The sequence below is a fragment of the Schistocerca cancellata genome, chromosome 5 (genome assembly GCF_023864275.1).
Source record: "Schistocerca cancellata isolate TAMUIC-IGC-003103 chromosome 5, iqSchCanc2.1, whole genome shotgun sequence".
NCBI classification, from domain to species: Eukaryota; Metazoa; Arthropoda; class Insecta; order Orthoptera; family Acrididae; genus Schistocerca; species Schistocerca cancellata.
Genome location: NC_064630.1, coordinates 644,346,711 through 644,367,341, shown reverse-complemented (window position 1 = coordinate 644,367,341; position 20,631 = coordinate 644,346,711). Strand labels below are relative to the sequence as shown.

General features: G+C 38.4%; 1 protein-coding gene across 1 annotated transcript in view; it reads left to right on the top strand.

The window, feature by feature from the left end:
- LOC126188958 (nucleolar complex protein 3 homolog) overlaps positions 1-20,631 on the top strand; it is a 120,727-nt gene that overhangs the window by 80,480 nt on the left and 19,616 nt on the right. The window contains exons 9-13 of the mRNA XM_049930717.1: positions 2,330-2,511; positions 7,400-7,608; positions 11,926-12,107; positions 18,945-19,076; positions 19,199-19,296. Coding sequence (XP_049786674.1) covers positions 2,330-2,511; positions 7,400-7,608; positions 11,926-12,107; positions 18,945-19,076; positions 19,199-19,296 — 803 coding nt within the window. The remainder of the gene's footprint in view (positions 1-2,329; positions 2,512-7,399; positions 7,609-11,925; positions 12,108-18,944; positions 19,077-19,198; positions 19,297-20,631) is intronic.

Below are 20,631 nucleotides of genomic sequence, written 5' to 3'. Positions count from 1 at the left end.
CAGACTGGACTGAGTGGCATTGTGCTCTGACATGAATAACTTTCCAGCTGCAGAGGCATAAGGAAAAACATAAGGGAATGTCTACGCCAACGTCTCCAGTCCGTTGATGCATGATAGCAACTGTCTTTACTTGGGGTGCTCTCATGAGGTACCAACTTTTGCATGAGACCTTGTTCTGCTGACAGCGCCACAGTTCCTAAGCAAACTGTTGAAAAGAGCCATTTTCTCAGTAATCTCTCGGAAAATGCAATCTCACTCCAGACAAATAACAGTTTGTGCCTTTAATATGTACTTGTCAATCCCCTGTTGTCTGATAGTAGTAGTAGTTTTTTTTACTATATATCATTTTAAGATTGTTTTATTATTGACTATTATTTCATATGAAAATGTTCTCAGTTGCTTAAATTCAAATACACAGAAAATACCATTGTGTGATTATGCATAAAGAAACAACTGCTACTGACAAACTTTTAGGATAGTATGGATATTTATTTGTACAACTGGGATGGATTGTGGTTTTTGTCAGTCCTCTTGACTAAGATGATCCATTCATTATGGTGTTGCTAATAGTTACCCTGCATGCCAATTTTCTTGTTTTTTATAAGAGTTAGTCCTTCATTACTCATATTTAATTTTAAATGTTGTGGGAAGGTTCTTGTAGAATTAGGGAGACTACTCGCCAAAAAGCAGAAGTACTGAGTTGTCGATAGGCACATACAAAAGAAAGAAAACTTGCTAGATTTGGAGTTATCTCTGACAAACCAGAGTAAAATAAACACAGAAAACATACATACACACGCCTGTGCCTCTACATGGTGCTGGCTGAACTAACAGTGTCAATGCTTTGTTTCTCAGTAGGTGGACTGTGGACTGGTTGCAGTGGGGGTAGTGTTGGGTGGAATGGATAGAGAGAGAGAGAGACCCACCCATCCTCTATCCACCCCATCGAGCACAACCCCCACCACAACCAATCCAACAACCAAGAAACTTAGTCCCAGGGGGCAGGGAGATGTTGAAAGCGTACATCTGGGCACGCTCTTGTGTATTTTATTTTACTCGAGCTCATCAAAGGATAACTCTGAAAATTAACTAGTTTTCTTTCTATTGTTTGTGCCTTTTATTTTTATATTGATAACTCGGTAGTTAACCTCGCCAAGAGTCATATTTCTTCTGCCACAACGTTTCACTAATTATTGATAACTAATTGTCACTAAGTAACTAAACTGTATCTGACTTCAACATATCCATTTCTCCTTTTGAAATATCTAACCCAACTATTTGTTTAAGGAATCTGACATTCCTAACTCCAACATTAGAATGTAAATTTTGTTTTGGTCATACGACAACATCCTCCCTAGTAGTCCCCAGCTGGAGACCTCTTGAATATTTTACTTCAGAGGATGCCAAAGTCTTTAAGCCTTACAGTACAGCTGCATATCATCAGGAAAATTAATTGCTGAAGTTTCCCCTTTGATTTTACAGTCATTCGCAGTACATACTTAGCAAGCCTAGCGAGGTACCCCTCTTATGTGATTTCATGTAAGGTATTTTTATTGTTTTTTAAGTCATTTTGACTATTTTTCTTCCATGTCTGTCTAAAGAAATATGTAAAGGTTTTTTTAAATTACCGCTACCAGTGACAAACTTTGTCAACTATTGTATTACTTATTTATTTAGTGACATGTTTCGAGGGAATACCTCATCTTCAGGCTAAATGGCATTAAAAAAACAACTTTACTGTAAGGTCATACTGATGTTACATAGTCTTTTTGTAAATGCTGTGGTCATCCTGTGGAAGAAGAGAAAACCTAGTAAGAGGCGATGTCACTTTGGAAGCTGGAATTCACTCATGTGTTTTTAACAAAAAGATAAACATATTTACAGTTTTTATATATTTATATACTCTCATAATATAAGTGTTAAGCAAGTTATTTATTGCAAATTAATGGTTTGTGTACATGTTGAAGCACAAAAATTCTGACACAGAAATGATGAAGTGTGTTTTGTAGATTGAAACATCACCTGCTAGGCTTAAAGCGTAAGATATTCCATCAGTAGTTTTGTCCTCAAACTGATATAAAAGTAAGGTGCAGTTAAGCAAGTAACATGTGAGAGTCTCAAAACTTCAAGTACAGTTCCATGCCCTGTAGGTACTTCAGGAGCAAACTGTTTGCAATTGACCTCAACTAAGGTGTGGTGCACTTCAACTACTGTGCAAGTCCCTCAGAATCAAAGGGTTAATATTTAAGACAATGTTTCCACTTTTAGTATTTTTTTGTGAAACTATTTGTGTGTAACCTTACCTTGCTCATTTTTTCCTCTGATATAGAAAAGCAAGAAGCTGGAAGAACTGGAAAAGGAACTGTTAGAAACCAAAGCTGAAGAGAATGTCCAATCTAAGCAGCAGAATCTTACAGAAGTTACAAAAACTGTGTTTACAATTTATTTCCGTGTGCTGAAGCAGGCGCCATCGTCAAAGCTGCTGAGTGTCACACTGGAGGGCCTTGCTAGGTAAAAGTAATGGTATTTGTAACCAGAAGATCATCTCATGTGTGGTAATGTAAAATCGGTGAATAAGTATGTGGCAAAAATGATGCACTAAATCATGACACAGTATGTCATTTTTCAGTTTGAAGAAACATTGATCAGTGGTATATCAGGGTGTATACACCCCAGGATAACTGGGAAATCTAGGAAAAACCCAGGAATTTTTCATCTGGAAGAAATCTTGGAAAAACGTGTAAATCTCATACATTTCTGGAAATTTTTCATTATTTTAGTTTTCAGTTAATTTTTTCTAATTTTGACTGGCAAGAACAGGTAACTCTTAGAAAGGATTTTACTGTAGCCCGCTACTGTTGAATAATACTGCAGCAGTAAAAAGTAAATGAGAGAATAACACCAAAATAAAACTTTAGTTGCAAAAAAAATGCACCATTTACGACACAAAAAAACAAAAACAAAGAAAAATCACTGTGCACACACAAGCCCCTGCTGACAGCAGAAAGCTTCAAAGACTATTCAATATTTCACAACAACAAACTGCTTTCAGTGCATCTTTGTAACATATCATAGAAAAATATTGCGAATGGTGGTTTGAGAAGTGTTACTTGCAAAGTAAATTTCCTTTCATGCAAGAGGAATTACATTAGATGTGAGAATGTGCGATGAACTTCATAAATCCCGGAACATTAAATTCTCATTCAAAACTTAACAGTGAGGACCAGCCACTTGGAGACCAGCGTTTTGTCATTACTTAATATTTTACTGGCACATTTGTGTTCGATACGAGGGTAATCCCAAAAGTAATGTCTCCTATTTTTTTATAAGTACAGAACTCTGTATGGCAGTTGGTCACACTGTTATGAAGAGTGCTTCACGCGCTGTGTGTAAACATGTGCATGCCGCGCTGGGGCGTTCAGTCTTGGCTTGGCAGCCGTTGAGAATGGAGCTCCTGTTGGATGTTAATGCCAAGTGCAAATTGCGCACAGTTATTCAGTTTTTGAATGCAAAGGGCACTGCGCCAATTGAAATCCATCACCAATTGATGGAAGTGTATGGCGAGTCGTGCATGGATGTCAAAAATGTTCGTAAGTAGTGTAGAGAGTTTGCAGCTGGTCGGACCGAAATTCGCGACGAACAAAGGAGCGGGAGACTGTCAGTTTCTGAGGAGACAGTGTTGGAGGTTGAGCAAAGCATGCGTGAAGATCAGCAGATCACCCTAGATTATCTCTGCATGTTGTTCCTGAGGTTTCCTGAAGCACCGCTCACAGAATTTTAATGGAATCATTGAACTACCGGAAGGTGTGCGCAAGATGGGTGCCAGACATACTGGCTGAGGACCACATGCGGCCATGAGTTGATGCTTCCTGCGCATTTCTTCGCCACCACCACGGGTGACGAAACCTGGGCATACCACTTTACACCTGAGACCAAGCAACAATCACACCAGTGGCGGCATCTTTCTTCACTGAAGCTGCGGAAATTCAAATAAACACAATCTGCCAGTAAAGTCATGACAACCGTTTTTTGGGATCAGAAAGGGGTATTGTTGGTCAACTTTATGCCCACCATTAAAGCTGACAGGTACTGAGAGATTCTGAAAAAACTTAAACGGGCAATTCAGAACTGGAGAAGAGGAATGTTGAGCAAGGGCGTACACATTCTCCATGACAACACTCGCCCACACATTGCTCGGCAAACCGTTGCTCTCCTGTAACAGTTTCAGTGGAACATAATTACCCATACACCCTATAGTCTTGACTTGGCGCCCAGTGACTATCACCTGTTCCCTAGGTTAAAAGAACATTTGGGCGGAAAGTGATTCAGCTCCAATGACGAGGTGTAACAAGAGGTTCATAACTTTCTTAACAGCATGGCAGCGAACTGGTATGACATGGGCATACAAAAACTGCCACAGCATCTACAAAAATGCATCAACAGAAATGGTGATTATGTCGAAAAATAGCTAAATGTTCAAGCTGTAAATTGATGTAAACCATTGTAGAAATAAACAGGTGTATATATACTTGTAAAAAAATAGGAGACTTTACTTTTGGGATTATCCTCATATATCTTAAGGGATAACACATACTAAAAAAGACCACGTTTCATGGTTAGTTTTTCATATTTATTTTTGTTCTTTAATAGATTACAAATTACGCAAGAAGGATGACAAAAAGTTGTGTTCTTAGGACCATGCCTAATCCCACCCTCGGGACAGGGGAGGGGGAAGGGGGACAGCAAAAAAATTTTGATGACTAGTATTATATGTGAAAGGTTAGCTTTTCGTGTAACTATGCTGTATGTATATTAATTTAAAAACTTTTCCTATTTGTGTGTTCGTACTACTTAAATTGCTGATGCTATTGGCTAACTACATAACGTGTCCTGTGCTCTGAACATCTGCTGTCATTGGCTGGCAAAATCACGTGACATGAGCTATGACCAGCTGACAGTCTCAGTTTCAGTGCTTCAGAAGCTGCCATGCTGTATCTGGCAGAATTCCTGTTTATACATTCATAATGCAAAAATATGCAATCTAAATGTTGCCGTGCATCAAAGACCTTTGTAAAATGTTGTTTTTGACTGGGTTTTGTTTCCTAGATTGCCAGAAAGTTCTATGCCAGCATATAAAACCTTCACCATTCAAAGGATTGATAAGTTTTACAGCTTTGAGAGAAAATATATTGTCACTTAACATGGAAAGAATATACTTTCGCCAGAGGTGTAGTGTATATGCACCCAGGAAAAATCCATCCCCCCCCTCCTGCTTGTACACCCTGTATATACTCCAACCTGGAGTTTACATCCTTACATATCTTACATAATTTATGTATATTGTCTATAAAAGCAGTAGTGTATACACAATCTCAATACAAATTCTCATTTACTGAAGGTTGCCAAGTTCTACTTGTTATAAGAGAAATGTTATCTGATAACTCTCAAATCTTAATATTAATCTTCATGATATGGGTTGATTGGTAATTAAAGGTCTGTGAAATGAAGGGTGAAGTTTTGGCTCATTTAAAAAGAAAACAAGAATAGTTGTTCAGGGCATTGCTCTTGTCTATAAAAAATGCTTAGGTATTTGGGAAAAAGTGTGAAATGTTGGAGCATCCACCTTGTTCACCAGGTTTGATAACTGAATTCCATCTGTTTCCACATCTAAAGATATATTCTCCGTGTAATACATTTTGAGTCCAGTGCAAAGGTTATGATAGTTGTAGATGTGCATTTTTCAGAATTTCCAGAATTTAGAACTATGTTTTGGAGAAACATTATATAAAATTGCATTGACCTAAATCAATACTGTGTCATGACCTAGGAACGTAGTCCGTCATAGCTAGGCCAAGAACTTAACACCATACATGGTAGTAGTTTCCAAACTTAAGGAAGTTAATTTTAAATTATGTCATTTTGGGCTTATGGCTGTACAGGTATTTTATTCTGCTAGTTCAGGTTCAGTATTGCCCCATGGTAAAGCATAACTAATCGGTGCCATGTCACTGCACAGATATAAGTAATGGTACACTTGCATGGTTATGTCCCACTCCGTAGCAAAGGAGGCAACAGCTGTGATCACTGACAGAAGTCACTAATGCCTAAACTTATGCTATTCACATTTAGCATTGAATACAATGGTCTGTCTCATTGTATTTCATTTGCTTGTGAATAGCTTAATTCAGTCATTATATTACTTGTGTCAGTGATCACGCTTGCTATCTCCATTGCTATAAAATGGGATGCAAAGCTACAAAGATAACATTATTTATAACTTATATATGTGTCGTGACATAGTAACTCCTATTTATGTTTGACAATGGTGTTGACACTAAAATTGCAAATTATAGAATAAGAATTTTAGTGAAGACTGGGCCCACGGCTTTAGTGTAATTATTGAATGTAGTCCTCCTGCACATTTCCTGTTAAAAATATTTATTGCACTTGCAGTTCTGACATTTTATCATTGTCAGGCATCGTGCGGTATTAAAGGTCACTCTACAGCATTAAGTTGTGACATGGAGGAACATAGTTCCCAGGAGCCTGAAACCAAACGTACGTGGTGGTAAAGTTTACCCACAGTTCCACACACCATATGAGCCGTGAGGACAGGCCTTGTGGTATAAAAAAATAAACATAGCCACAATACACACCAAAAAATTTTCAGTGGATATTGTGGACATAATGGATTGTTTGGCATATAAGATATTGAAGTGGACATTTCTGATAAGGGTCTAGAACTTCATATTGATCCTTTAAAAATATGAAACACCCTTATATATGGTTACTAGACTGGCAGGATGTTTGCCCTTTGTTGCTGAGAAGTAAAATGGAATGAGGGTGGATAGTACCGAAAACAGCTTGCTCAGAGTGAAATTGTCCTGAAGCTGGTAGTTTTATAAAATGGCAGTGAAACAAAGAGGAACTATCAGTGATACGAGTTTTGAAAAAGTCCTTTGATGACTACAAAGTTCAAATATCAGATTTATAAGTTCATTATTAGATTTTAAGTTCCTGTGTATTTGGAAATGAAAAAGGGATTGGTGTGGATGAATTTCACTCATAAATTTTACTAAAGCTGAAGACTTTAGAGGAAGAAATAAAGTTGAGTGTGAGTAGGAGGTTGTAAAACAAAAGGGAACATGAATAAGCAGTGACTTGGCAAAGATAACCACTTCTTCATTCATTCATGCAAGCATGTATCATGTTTTTACTCCTACAACGATTTCCACTACCATGGAAACAAATATGCTAGGTGAAAGAAATGCTGGGAATAATAAAATAAGCTGAGAAATGTTAACCAATAATTAGTAACTAGATAATTTAAATTCTGTGTGGATAGTTTATTTTCTTAAATTTAAAGCCTTCATTGTAATTTGTGAAACACTGTATGCAGGTTTGCACATTGTATCAACCTGGAGTTCTATCACGATCTTGTGAATGTTATGGATCATATGCTGGAGAATGAGCCCTTGGGACATAGGGAGCAACTCCACTGTGTTGAGACAGTGTTCACTATTCTGTCTGGTCAAGGTGATGTGCTGAACATAGATCCATTCAGATTTTATTCTCATCTGTATAGAAATCTTCTGCACATAAATGCAGGTAATTGAAGCAAATTAATTACATTTCCTTAACAATGCATGTTTAATTAATTACATGTTATGTTGCAATATTAGTTACTGAATTATTTTATAATATAATACTTTATTTATACAGATTTTTTCAACAGTTGAGATCATGTAATTAACTGAGCAAATAATAAATGCAGTCACTTCATATGCTTTCCTGGTGTAATAATTCTTCTTTCTCTTTTTTCCAAGTAATAAATGAAATTAAGATGTTTACTTTTAAAAAAACTTAGAATATTCGAGGGTTGGGGAGACAAATTTACAAATATGCTGATGTTACCTAATGCTCTCAGCATGAAAAAAATCATTATTTTGAAAAGTCTTGAATATTTTCCTGACATAACTTCCTGTCTCAAAGCATCAATGCCCAACATGTTCAATTGGATTTAAATCCAGAAATTTTGCACGCCATTCCAATGCCAATACTTCTGGGTGTCTGTTCAGTAAATTTATGGTTGTTTTCACTGTGTTCATACTTAGCTGTATCAAGAGCTCAAATGATTAGCAGAATACATTCTTCAAAAACATGAATATGCTTAGAATTCATCATGGGTGAGACCTTGACCAATTCTGCCATTTCAGCTGTTGTCTTCCAGCCAAAACTTACAAAGCAAACAATGTGATTTGCAGAGTAGCATGCAATATTGGGATACCATACTCAGTGATAATCTTTAAAGCAGATTTTGGTGAAATCTTATAGGGAAATAGGCATTGACCTGGAGGAGGGGGTTTTCAAGTTTTAACTTGCAGTTGCGAGTAGGGTGTTGTGGCCTCTCTGTCACTTATTAAGGAATAATGAAACACCCTGTATATTGAAGTGGGATTTGTTGTTTGCATGGAGTGTGCGGGCATTCACTACCAGGTAATGGAGATCAGAAGGTAAGCATTAAATATTAATTTAGATAAACATCATATGAAGTTCAGGAAATTGCTGTTTTTTCTCAGTAAGCATTTATTATGTACCAACCTGTAGGACATCATGATTCAAAGTTCTTCACCTGTTCTGATTTTTATGCGAACATTAAAATGGTGTTACATATGTATCTAGTTAGCATAGTGGCGAGATTATTTGAAAATGAGCTAGAGTGGGGCATTTACTTTCTATTTTTGATGCCAAGCATGTGAGTGTAGGGATATTTTAAAATATATTTCTCTGCAGTGTTAATTTTGCCACTGTAAGTTGATAGGAGGAGAGCATTTGCCAATGGAGCTAGCTGATTTTCTAGTGATGTGAAACTTGCTCATTCGTCTCTCTACATCTTTTTTATTACATACGAGTTGTGATCAAAAAGTAATGTGAATTTTATTCTTCTTAAATAATCTTTATTTATACATCAACATCAACTATGCCTCCTTCAAAGTACCAGTATTCGCCCTCAGGTACAATACGTTTGTGCCAACCCTTTTTCCAGTCTTGGAAGCACTTCTGGAACTCTCTCTTCATTATGGTGTTCAGCTTGTTCAGCAATTTGGGTTTTTATCTCACCCATCATTGAAAAATGACGCACTTGCATGGTTCTCTTCAGCCAGAAATTGCAGGCAACCATGTCCAGCGAATATGGTGCCTGAGGCAACATAACGGTTATGTTTTTTTTGCCAAAAGATCACAAACAGGAATTGTGGTGTGAGTGGGAGCATTATTGTGATCCAATTTCCATGAATGGTTTTGCCACAATTCCGGTCTACTCCTTATTGACCATACAACCATAATGCAGAAACTCATGATGCACTATCCCATTGTAATTTGGGGTAACAGTGAGAAGAACTTTCACATGTGATCAAACTTGTTGAATTTTTATTTATTTATTTATTTATTTTTGTCTCTTCTGGCAGTTTCTGTTGGGGCACTGGGCCTCTGTTTTGACATTATACCTGTATACCCATGTTTCATCACCTGTTATAACCTGCTTTAGAATTTCTGGATTGTTTCCAACTTCATTCTGCAATTCCTGAGCGATGTCTGTGCAATGTTGTTTTTGGTCTAAATTCAACACTTTTGGAACAAACTTCGCTGCTACATGCTTAATGCCCAAAACCTCCAAAAAACATTGCTTGGCATGAGCCAAAGGATATGCCAACATCTTCAACAACCCTTCTAGTGGTGATTTGACAACTTTCCAGCACCATTTTTTGTTACTTCATCCACATCGTCATTAGTAATCAGTGTGTTTGGGTGTCCAGTTTGGTCGTCGTTTTCAGCACCTTCTTGCCCCTCTTCAAGACATTTGTACCACTCGTAAACTCTTGTCTTAATCATATTAGGTTCCCCAAAAGCTAAAGTCAACATTTTGAATGTGGTGCTGCACTTTACTCCATTTTTCAAGTAAAATTTAATGCAAATTCTTTGATCCGTCTTTTTTTTTTTTAAATTAAAAATTAACCAAACACTTGAAAACACATATAATCTTTTCGACTGTCTGCAATATTCAAAACAGCTGAAAATGTAAAAATACATCAGGAACATGTGTGTCAACAAGATAAAAAGACTTTTTTTCCACATATATAAAGCCTGCAAAATTAAAAATTTCCCACTACTCCTTTATCACATTTTTAAAGTAGATGTTGCATCACATTTGTTTTCAATTTGTTTTTGAGAAATTGCTATTCTCCATGTTAGACCTCAGTCAATTAGTTGTGTGTTGAACTTCCTGGCAGATCAAAACTGTGTACCGGACCAGGACTTCACACTGAAACCTTTGCCTTTTGTGCACAAATGCTCTGCTGACTGAGTTATTTAGGATCAACTCATGACCTGCTCTCCCAGTCTTATTTCCACCAGTACTCCTGTCCTACTTCCTAAACTTTTTGTCTTCTCCCTCAGCTTCTAGACTGGATCTTGTTTGCAACTATGAAGCAAGTTAGTGTAAACCCACCTGGCCTTAATTTACATTAATTCCTTCTGTCTCAGCATTTCTTCACAGTAACTACTCCTTTCTTCACTCTATTTCAGTTTTCTACATCTTTCATTTTCCAACTTTACTATTTTTTGTTGTTCTCCCTCCCACCTCTGTTACGTACAATGCACTTAGCTTTTCACTTTTATTAGCTCATGCACAATGTTTCAGCAGTAATCTCTGTCTTGCATATCACCTTGTCTTCCACCATTAAGCTCTCAGGTTTTCAAATCTCGTCCGGTGCAGTCTCGAACAACCAGTCTTTCCTTCTCATCGCCTCTGGTAAGTCTTCCCTGACTTGGGGTTCTGGATGACTTTTGTGATCTGTATCCCTTTCCTTAAACCTCTCCAGTCCTTTTCCTTCACCCCTCTTCCTTCCCCAACTCTGCTGCCAAAAGTAGGTGCCACTGGGTCTGAAAGCCTGTAAAAGTTAAACTCCTTTGTGCGTGTGTTCCACTGCCAATGCGTGGTGAGCAGATTTTTTATCTATCCTTGTACATTATATTATCAATAATTGATTATTTTTGTTGTTATATGAAGCAAGTTAGTTGTATGGGTTAACATACTGGATTCACATTTGAGAGGACCACATTTAACTGCCCATGTGGCCAACTTGATTTAGGTTTCTCATAGTTTCTCTGTAACTTTTATAAGGTGAATGCATGGATGATTCCTTTGAAGTGGTGCAGCTGACTTCCTTTTTCAGCCTTGCCCAGTCGTAACTTGTGCTTGATCTTTCACCTTGCTTCCTTGTTTGTAGTTTTATTCCTGCTGCTCATATAATTCCATGTTGATCTCTTTTGTTAATGCTGGTCTGACTGCCATTACATCAGAATTCCTTAAAAACTATCAATTCTGCATGCCTTACACCATCTTGCAACCAAGCGAGGTGGTGCAATGGTTAGCATACTGGACTCGCATTCAGGATTTCCCTAAATTGCTTCAGGCAAATGCAGGGACGGTTCCTTTAAAAGGGCACAGCCAATTTCCTTCCCCATTCTTTCCTAATCTGTGCATGTGCTCCATCTCTAATGACCTTGTTGTTGACAGGACATTAAACACTAGTCTCCTCCTCCACCATCATTCATAAGAGTTGGTGAGTGATAATAACCACATAATTCATAAACAGTTGCAGTTGGTTGTAAGCAATTCATGAACTTCTAAAGCTGACACAGTAGCATTAAAAACAGCTCGATGTACTTGTCAGCTGCTGCTGCTTTACAAATTTAACAACTTCTAAGAGCCATCGCCAGCATCTCATTACCACCCCCACCCCCCACCCCCCCCCCCCCCTCAGATACACACACGCACACAAACACACACAAACACACACACACACACACACACACTGGCTCTCTGTAATCTTTATATTAACTTTATGTTTTACTTTTCTTAAGGTAAAAGTCATGGCGATATGCAGATTGCCTTGAGGACTTTGGACGCAGTGTTGATAAAGCGAAGAAAGAAGATATCTAATCAACGTTTGCTGGCCTTTACTAAGAGAGTTAGCACACTGGCCTTGCAGTTGCTCCATAATGGCACACTGAGTTGCCTAGCTTTGGTTAAAACCATTTTAACGGTTAGTAGTGTTGTGCATGTGATTTCTTATTTATTAATGCAGTGTTAGTACGTTGTGAAAGCAATTTTTACAACTGGGACCATCAGGCAAAAACCGCTACACTGTCATCTTTTGCTCTCCCTTTGTGCTGACTGCTTGCTGCTTGATAATTGAAACCTTAGTTGTAGAAAGTAGTCCTCGTCAAGTCACAATATCGCTCTGACATTCCATATGTATATATTAAAAAAAAAAAAAAAATAATAATAATAATAATAATAATAATAATGATTCCCGTGGAGGCCCGGGAAAAGAATAGGTATGTTCTGCCAGTCGTAAAAGGCGACAAAAAGAACAAACCACTAATAGGGCTAACCCCCCTTTTAGTGTGATTACTTGGTTCAGGACTGAACTAAAGAAGCCTCGGACAAGCACCGTCATGGTCGGGGACGACACTTGAACCCTATGCCCGCCCACAATGGTAACGACACTGCTAGCCAACTGGAAAATGATTTAAATCCAAATAGAGGTGTTTTGCAGGATATGCTTCCTGCAACCACCCTAGAAGGAAAACAAAGACAGAGGATGAGATGGTCAGATGAAGTTAATAGACACCTCATGTTCTGTTATTACCAAGCAACAAACCTAGGAACCAACACAACTGGATACAGATCACAAGTATACACAACATTTATTACCAGATACCCAGAATTAAAATTTTTAACAGAACAACGACTGGCTGATCAGATCCGTGTAATAATCAAAAATAACAGGATACCCCAGTCAGAATTAGAAAACATCAAACAACAAGTACAACAAATACTGGAACAAAATAATGTGCAATCAGAAGAAGAAGAAAATACAGTAATGCACTCAAACATCCCAGAGCAAACAAACAAAGACCAACACGCATCAATTAAACAATCAGAGGAAAACGAAATTTTAAGACAGCCACCAGAACAAGCACAAATAGAACATGAAGTGACACACATGTTAGATGTAGAAGAGAAATTTCAGCTGACATATATAGAACACAAAGACACAAATACAGACATTACACCATTCTTGCATAGACCGCCAAATAACCCACAAGTCGAAACATCAATAAAAACTACCAACACAATCATACACAAAAAAATAAATGAAAACACAACTATGGAAGAGTTACAACTGCTGGTTTGTATAGGAGCACTCACTACACTAAATATATACACTAGGCAGAGATCAGAACCAACCAACCAACACACAGAAGAAACCCACAAAACCAGCATGGCAACACAGGCTACAGATCAGGATAGAAAAACTGAGAAAAAACATCGGACAGCTAACACAATTTATAAGAAATGTAATGTCAGAAAAAAAACGAAAAAGGTTAGGTAAAATCTCACAACAAGAAGCGATAGAGCAATTAGATGAAAAGAAGCAGAAATTACAAGCATTGGCCAAACGACATGCCTGAAGTGATAATTTTGCAACATGAAGTCACCCAAGCAATTAATTCTACTCACAATTGGAAAGCCCCTGCAAAAGATAAAATAGCAAATTTCTGGCTAAAGAAGTTCACCTCAACACATTCACATCTAGCTAAATTATTTAACAATATGAATATAATAGAGGGAAACATTCCACGTGGGAAAAATATATCTAAAAACAAAGATGATGTGACTTACCAAACGAAAGTGCTGGCAGGTCGATAGACACACAAACTTCCTCCAAACCTCTCTCCCAATCCGAAACCTCTGTCCTATCCAAATGCCTCACCTTCAGCCCCACTTCCAGATTCAACCAAACAGCCCTTGTCAAAGATTTACTGTCCTATACCCGTACTCTCTGCTGGAAATATCACTTTGCCACGAAGAAAAATGATCCTAACCCTACTCCTAAGGATCCAACTCCCCAAGACACTATCCAAATTGAACCCTGCCTGGAACAGTTCCGTCCTCCGTCACAGCGGGACCCACCTCCTCTTCCTCAAAATCACCCTCTCCAAACTTTCCAGGAATTTCTGACTTCCAGCCTTGCCTCTCAATCCTTCTTAAAAAACCTTAATCCTACTCCCAACATCACCACTGCTGAAGCCCAGGCTATCCGTGATCTGAAGGCTGACCGATCCATCGTCATTCTTCCGGCAGACAAGGGTTCCATGACCGTGGTACTTGATCGTCAGGAGTATGTGGCTGAGGTTTGGTACAGATTTATTGATGACATTTTCATGATCTGGACTCACAGTGAAGAAGAACTCCAGAATTTCCTCTCCAACCTCAACTCCTTTGGTTCCATCAGATTCACCTGGTCCTACTCCAAATCCCATGCCACTTTCCTTGACATTGACCTCCACCTGTCCAATGGCCAGCTTGACATGTCCGTCCACATCAAACTCACCAACAAGCAACAGTACCTCCAGTATGACAGCTGCCACCCATTCCACATCAAACGGTCCCTTCCCTACAGCCTAGGTCTTCGTGGCAAACAAATCTGCTCCAGTCCAGAATCTCTGAACCATTACACCAACAACCTGAAAACAGCTTTCGCATCCCGCAACTACTCTCCCGACCTGGTACAGAAGCAAATAACCAGAGTCACTTCATCATCTCCTCAAACCCAGAACCTCCCACAGAAGAACCTCAAAAGTGCCCCACTTGTGACAGGATACTTTCCGGGACTGGATCAGACTCTGAATGTGGCTCTCCAGCAGGGATACGACTTCCTCAAATCCTGCCCTGAAATGAGATCCATCCTTCATGAAATCCTCCCCACTCCACCAAGAGTGTCTTTCTGCCGTCCACCTAACCTTCATAACCTCTTAGTTCATCCCTATTAAATCCCCAAACCACCTTCCCTACCCTCTGGCTCCTACCCTTATAACTGCCCCCGGTGTAAAACCTGTCCCATGTTCCCTCCCACCACCACCTACTCCAGTCCTGTAACCCGGGAGGTGTACACGATCAAAGGCAGAGCCACGTGTGAAAGCACTCACGTGATTTACTAACTGACCTGCCTACACTGTGAAGCTTTCTATGTGGGAATGACCAGCAACAAACTGTCCATTCGCATGAATGGACACAGGCAGACAGTGTTTGTTGGTAATGAGGATCACCCTGTGTCTAAACATGCCTTGGTGCACGGCCAGCACATCTTGGCACAGTGTTACACCGTCCGGGTTATCTGGATACTTCCCACTAACACCAACCTGTCAGAACTCCGGAGATGGGAACTTGCCCTTCAGTATATCCTCTCTTCTCGTTATCCGCCAGGCCTCAATCTCCACTAATTTCTAATTTCAATTTGTCGCCGCTCATACCTCAAATGTTTTTCAAAAACCTCTTTGCCTCTGTACTTCCGCCTCGACTGACATCTCTGCCCAAACTCTTTGCCTTTACAAATGTCTGCTTGTGTCTGTGTATGTGCGGATGGATATGTGTGTGTGTGCGAGTGTATACCTGTCCTTTTTTCCCCCTAGGGTAAGTCTTTCCGCTCCCGGGATTGGAATGACTCCTTACCCTCTCCCTTAAAACCCACATCCTTTCGTCTTTCCCTCTTTCCTGACGAAGCAACCGTTGGTTGCGAAAGCTTGAATTTTGTGTGTGTGTATGTTTGTGTTTGTTTGTGTGTCTATCGACCTGCCAGCACTTTCGTTCGGTAAGTCACATCATCTTTGTTTTTAGATATAAATTATTTAACAGTTACATTGCAGACCCATACACATTCCCTCATACACTTACACATGGAATAACTTATCTGAAACCTAAAGATCAAGCAGACACAGCAAACCCAGCTAAATATCGCCCCATAACATGCCTATCAACAATATACAAAATATTAACTTCAGTCATTACACAGAAATTAATAACACATACAACACAGAACAAAATTATAAATGAAGAACATAAAGGCTGTTGCAAAGGAGCACGAGGATGTAAAGAGCAACTGATAATAGATGCAGAGGTGACATATCAAGCTAAAACTAAACAAAGGTCGCTACACTACGCATACATTGATTACCAAAAAGCTTTTGATAGTGTACCCCACTCATGGTTACTACAAATATTGGAAATATACAAAGTAGATCCTAAATTGATACAGTTCCTAAACATAGTAATGAAAAATTGGAAAACCACGCTTAATATACAAACAAATTCAAATAATATCACAACACAGCCAATACAGATTAAGCGTGGAATATACCAAGGAGACTCATTAAGTCCTTTCTGGTTCTGCCTTGCTCTGAACCCACTGTCCAACATGCTAAATAATACAAATTATGGATACAATATTACTGGAACATACCAACACAAAATCACACATTTCCTATACATGGATGATCTAAAACTACTGGCAGCAACAAATCAACAACTCAACCAACTACTAAAGATAACACAAGTATTCAGCAATGATATAAATATGGCTTTTGGAATAGACAAATGCAAGAAAAATAGCATAGTCAAGGGAAAACACACTAAACAAGAATATTACATATTGGATAACCACAGCAACTGCATAGAAGCGATGGAAAAAACAGATGCCTATAAATATCTAGGATACAGACAAAAAATAGGAATTGATAATACAAATATTAAAGAAGAACTAAAAGAAAAATATAGACAAAGACTAACAAAAATACTGAAAACAGAATTGACAGCAAGAAACAAGACAAAAGCTATAAATACTTATGCTATACCAATATTGACCTACTCATTTGGAGTAGTGAAATGGAGTAACACAGACCTAGAAGCACTCAATAAACTTACACGATCACAATGCCACAAATATAGAATACATCACATACATTCAGCAACAGAAAGATTCACATTAAGCAGAAAGGAAGGAGGAAGGGGATTTATCGACATTAAAACCTACATTATGGACAGGTAGACAATTTAAGAAAATTCTTTCTAGAACGCACAGAAACTAGCAAAATACACAAAGCAATCACTCATATAAATACATCGGCTACACCACTGCAATTTCATAACCACTTCTACAACCCTCTAGACCACATAACATCAACAGATACGAAGAAAGTAAATTGGAAAAAGAAAACACTACATGGCAAGCACCCGTATCATCTAACACAGCCACACATCGATCAAGACGCATCCAACACATGGCTAAGAAAAGGCAATATATACAGTGAGACGGAAGGATTCATGATTGCAATACAGGATCAAACAATAAACACCAGATATTACAGCAAGCATATTATTAAAGATCCCAATACCACAACAGATAAATGCAGACTTTGCAAACAACAAATAGAAACAGTAGATCACATCACAAGCGGATGTACAATACTAGCAAATACGGAATACCCCAGAAGACATGACAATGTAGCAAAAATAATACATCAACAGCTTGCCTTACAGCATAAACTTATAAAACAACACATTCCCACATACAAGTATGCACCACAAAATGTATTGGAGAATGATGAATACAAATTATACTGGAACAGAACCATTATAACAGATAAAACAACACCACATAACAAACCTGACATCATACTCACCAATAAAAAGAAGAAATTAACACAACTAATCGAAATATCCATACCCAATACAACAAATATACAAAAGAAAACAGGAGAAAAAATTGAAAAATACATCCAACTGGCTGAGGAAATCAAGGACATGTGGCATCAGGATAAAGTTGACATTATACCAATTATACTATCAACTACAGGAGTCATACCACACAATATCCACCAGTACATCAAAGCAGTACAGCTACATCCAAACTTATATATACAGCTACAGAAATCCATAATTATTGATACATGTTCAATTACCCGAAAGTTCCTAAATGCAATATAACATATACCGTACAGTTAAAAGGAAGTCACGCTTGTTCAAGGTCCGCGTCACTTTCCATTTTTGACCAGACATAACGTCTGAGAAAAAATAAAAATAATAATGATGTCATGGTAAGATTAAGAACTAAAAGAAACACATTTGAACCAAGTAATTGAATAAAAATAATCATGGAACTTATTTCTATAAAAATTTAAAAATAAAAATCTAAAAATTAACAGACAGCATTTGAACCCTTCACCTTCAGCATATGGCCTTGTACACTACCACTGTGCTACACCATAGTCAAAATAATGCTCTTGACCAGTGGTACTCAACATGCTCCCTACCATCCACTAGTGGGCATTAAAGTTTTCACGATAGGCGGTACAGGTTTTGAAAACATTTTCATCAGGTTTTCATAAAATTTTGATCTAAAGTATTTGTCAAGTAATAATTATTATTACATGCTTTAACTTGCTGGAATTGTAATGTATAAAGATTATAAAGTAAAATTATTTCCCTACATTATAAATCACGATTACTGTGGAACTGCTGAGTGGTTAGCAAATTTTATTACTATTGGAGATAAAATAAAGTTGGTAATAGGTATAAAAGGCTGACTACCCCTTCTCTAGTCTATATGGTTTTTGCCCAGTACTCATAAACTAGGGCACATGAGCAGAAACAACTTCAGAATGTGATACCTGGGACCCTAGCCTATTCCATCATATGAGTGGTGTCAGAGTGTCGATCCCACCACTAGGGACCTGTCATGTAATTTTAGTTTAGCCCATTCTAGTTTATCATAAATTCTTTTTGCCTGAGCTACGCATTTATTTGCCCATTTTTTTCCATGTACTGGTAGTATGTTAGTGTATTACATTTCTGCACAAAGACATGTTAGTTTTGTTTGTGTACGCTGAAGTAGACTACAAAATTTTGACATTGTGACATTTTGTTGCCATGCCTCCAGTAACCTATTTTCACTGTTTGTTAAGCATTAAATTGAAAAACTCATACCCATGTTTGCCTCTGTTGTTTCCCACACGTAAAATATTGTATCTCATTGCAGATGAATAAGTCAGTAGACATTTTACTGGATCTGGACTCCACAGTTGGTCAGGGACATTATTTTCCGGAGCTTGAACAACCGGAATATTGCAATGCTGGGAACACTGCACTGTGGGAAATGACTGTTTTGCAGGTATTTGTTCTTTGCTGTTCTTAGTTTTAATTTGAGAAAACTGACATAAATGAAGTTTGAGTACATACAATTTGCATATATATAAGGTTCAGTTGGTACTGTTAGTTTTATCATGTTTTCAGCGCCATTATCATCCAACTGTGCGGAAGTTTGCATCGCATATACTGCACAATGTACCTGCCACAGGTGAAGGCAGCTTGCCACCAGAATTGGCAAAACAGTAAGTATCAAAAATTGTTTTATGAAGAATGCAGTTTTATCATTATGGTTATAGATAGTGAGCTCTTGAGAAATTCTGATATTTGAAAATGCAAGTGGATAGGTGGCAGACATGGAGTAATAACATTAGAAATCGTAAGTTAACACCAAATGGTAATTTAATCTCACCAAACTTGTTCTGAAACGTTTTTCTTGCCTAAAAAAAGCAAGAGAATAACAAGAAAATATACAAAGTATAATTAATATAGAACAATGGAAAATACAGGATGGAATGTAACAATGCTATGAAAAGGATAGTTGCTACTCACCATATAGCAGAGATGCTGAGTCGCAGATAGGTATAACAAGAACACTGTCAGAAAGTGAGATTTCGGCGAACAATGCCTTCATCGAAAATAGACAACGTGCACACAAACACTCACACAAACACAACTCACACACACATGACCACATGGCCAACAAGGCCCTTGTTGAAAATGGACAACATGCGCGCGCGCGCGCGCCCACACACACACACACACACACACACACACACACACACACACACAGCTCACATACACATGACCACATGTTCATGTGTGTGTGAGTTGCATTTCTACATCTACATCCATACTCCGCAAGCCACCTGACGGTCTGTGGCGGAGGGTACCCTGAGACCTCTATCGGTTCTCCCTTCTATTCCAGTCTCATATTGTTCGTGGAAAGAAGGACTGTTGGTATGCTTCTGTGTGGGCTCTAATCTCTCTGATTTTATCCTCATGGTCTCTTCGCGAGATATACGTAGGAGGGAGCAATATACTGCTTGACTCTTCGGTGAAGGTATGTTCTCGAAACTTTAACAAAAGCCCGTACCGAGCTACTGAGCTTCTCTCCTGCAGAGTCTTCCACTGGAGTTTATCTATCATCTCCTTAATGCTTTCGGGATTACTAAATGATCCTGCTGCTCTCCGTTGGATCTTCTCTATCTCTTCTATCAACCCTATCCTGGTACAGATCCCACACCGTTGAGCAGTATTCAAGCAGTGGGCTAACAAGCGTACTGTAACCTACTTCCTTTGTTTTCGGATTGCATTTCCTTAGGATTCTTCCAATGAATCTCAGTCTGGCATCTGCTTTACCGACAATCAACTTTATATGATCATTCCATTTTAAATCACTCCTAATGCGTACTCCCAGATAATTTATGGAATTAACTGCTTCCAGTTGCTGACCTGCTATTTTGTAGCTAAATGATAAGGGAACTATCTTTCTATGTATTCGCAGCACATTACACTTGTCTACATTGAGATTCAATTGCCATTTCCTGCACCATGCGTCAATTCGCTGCAGATCCTCC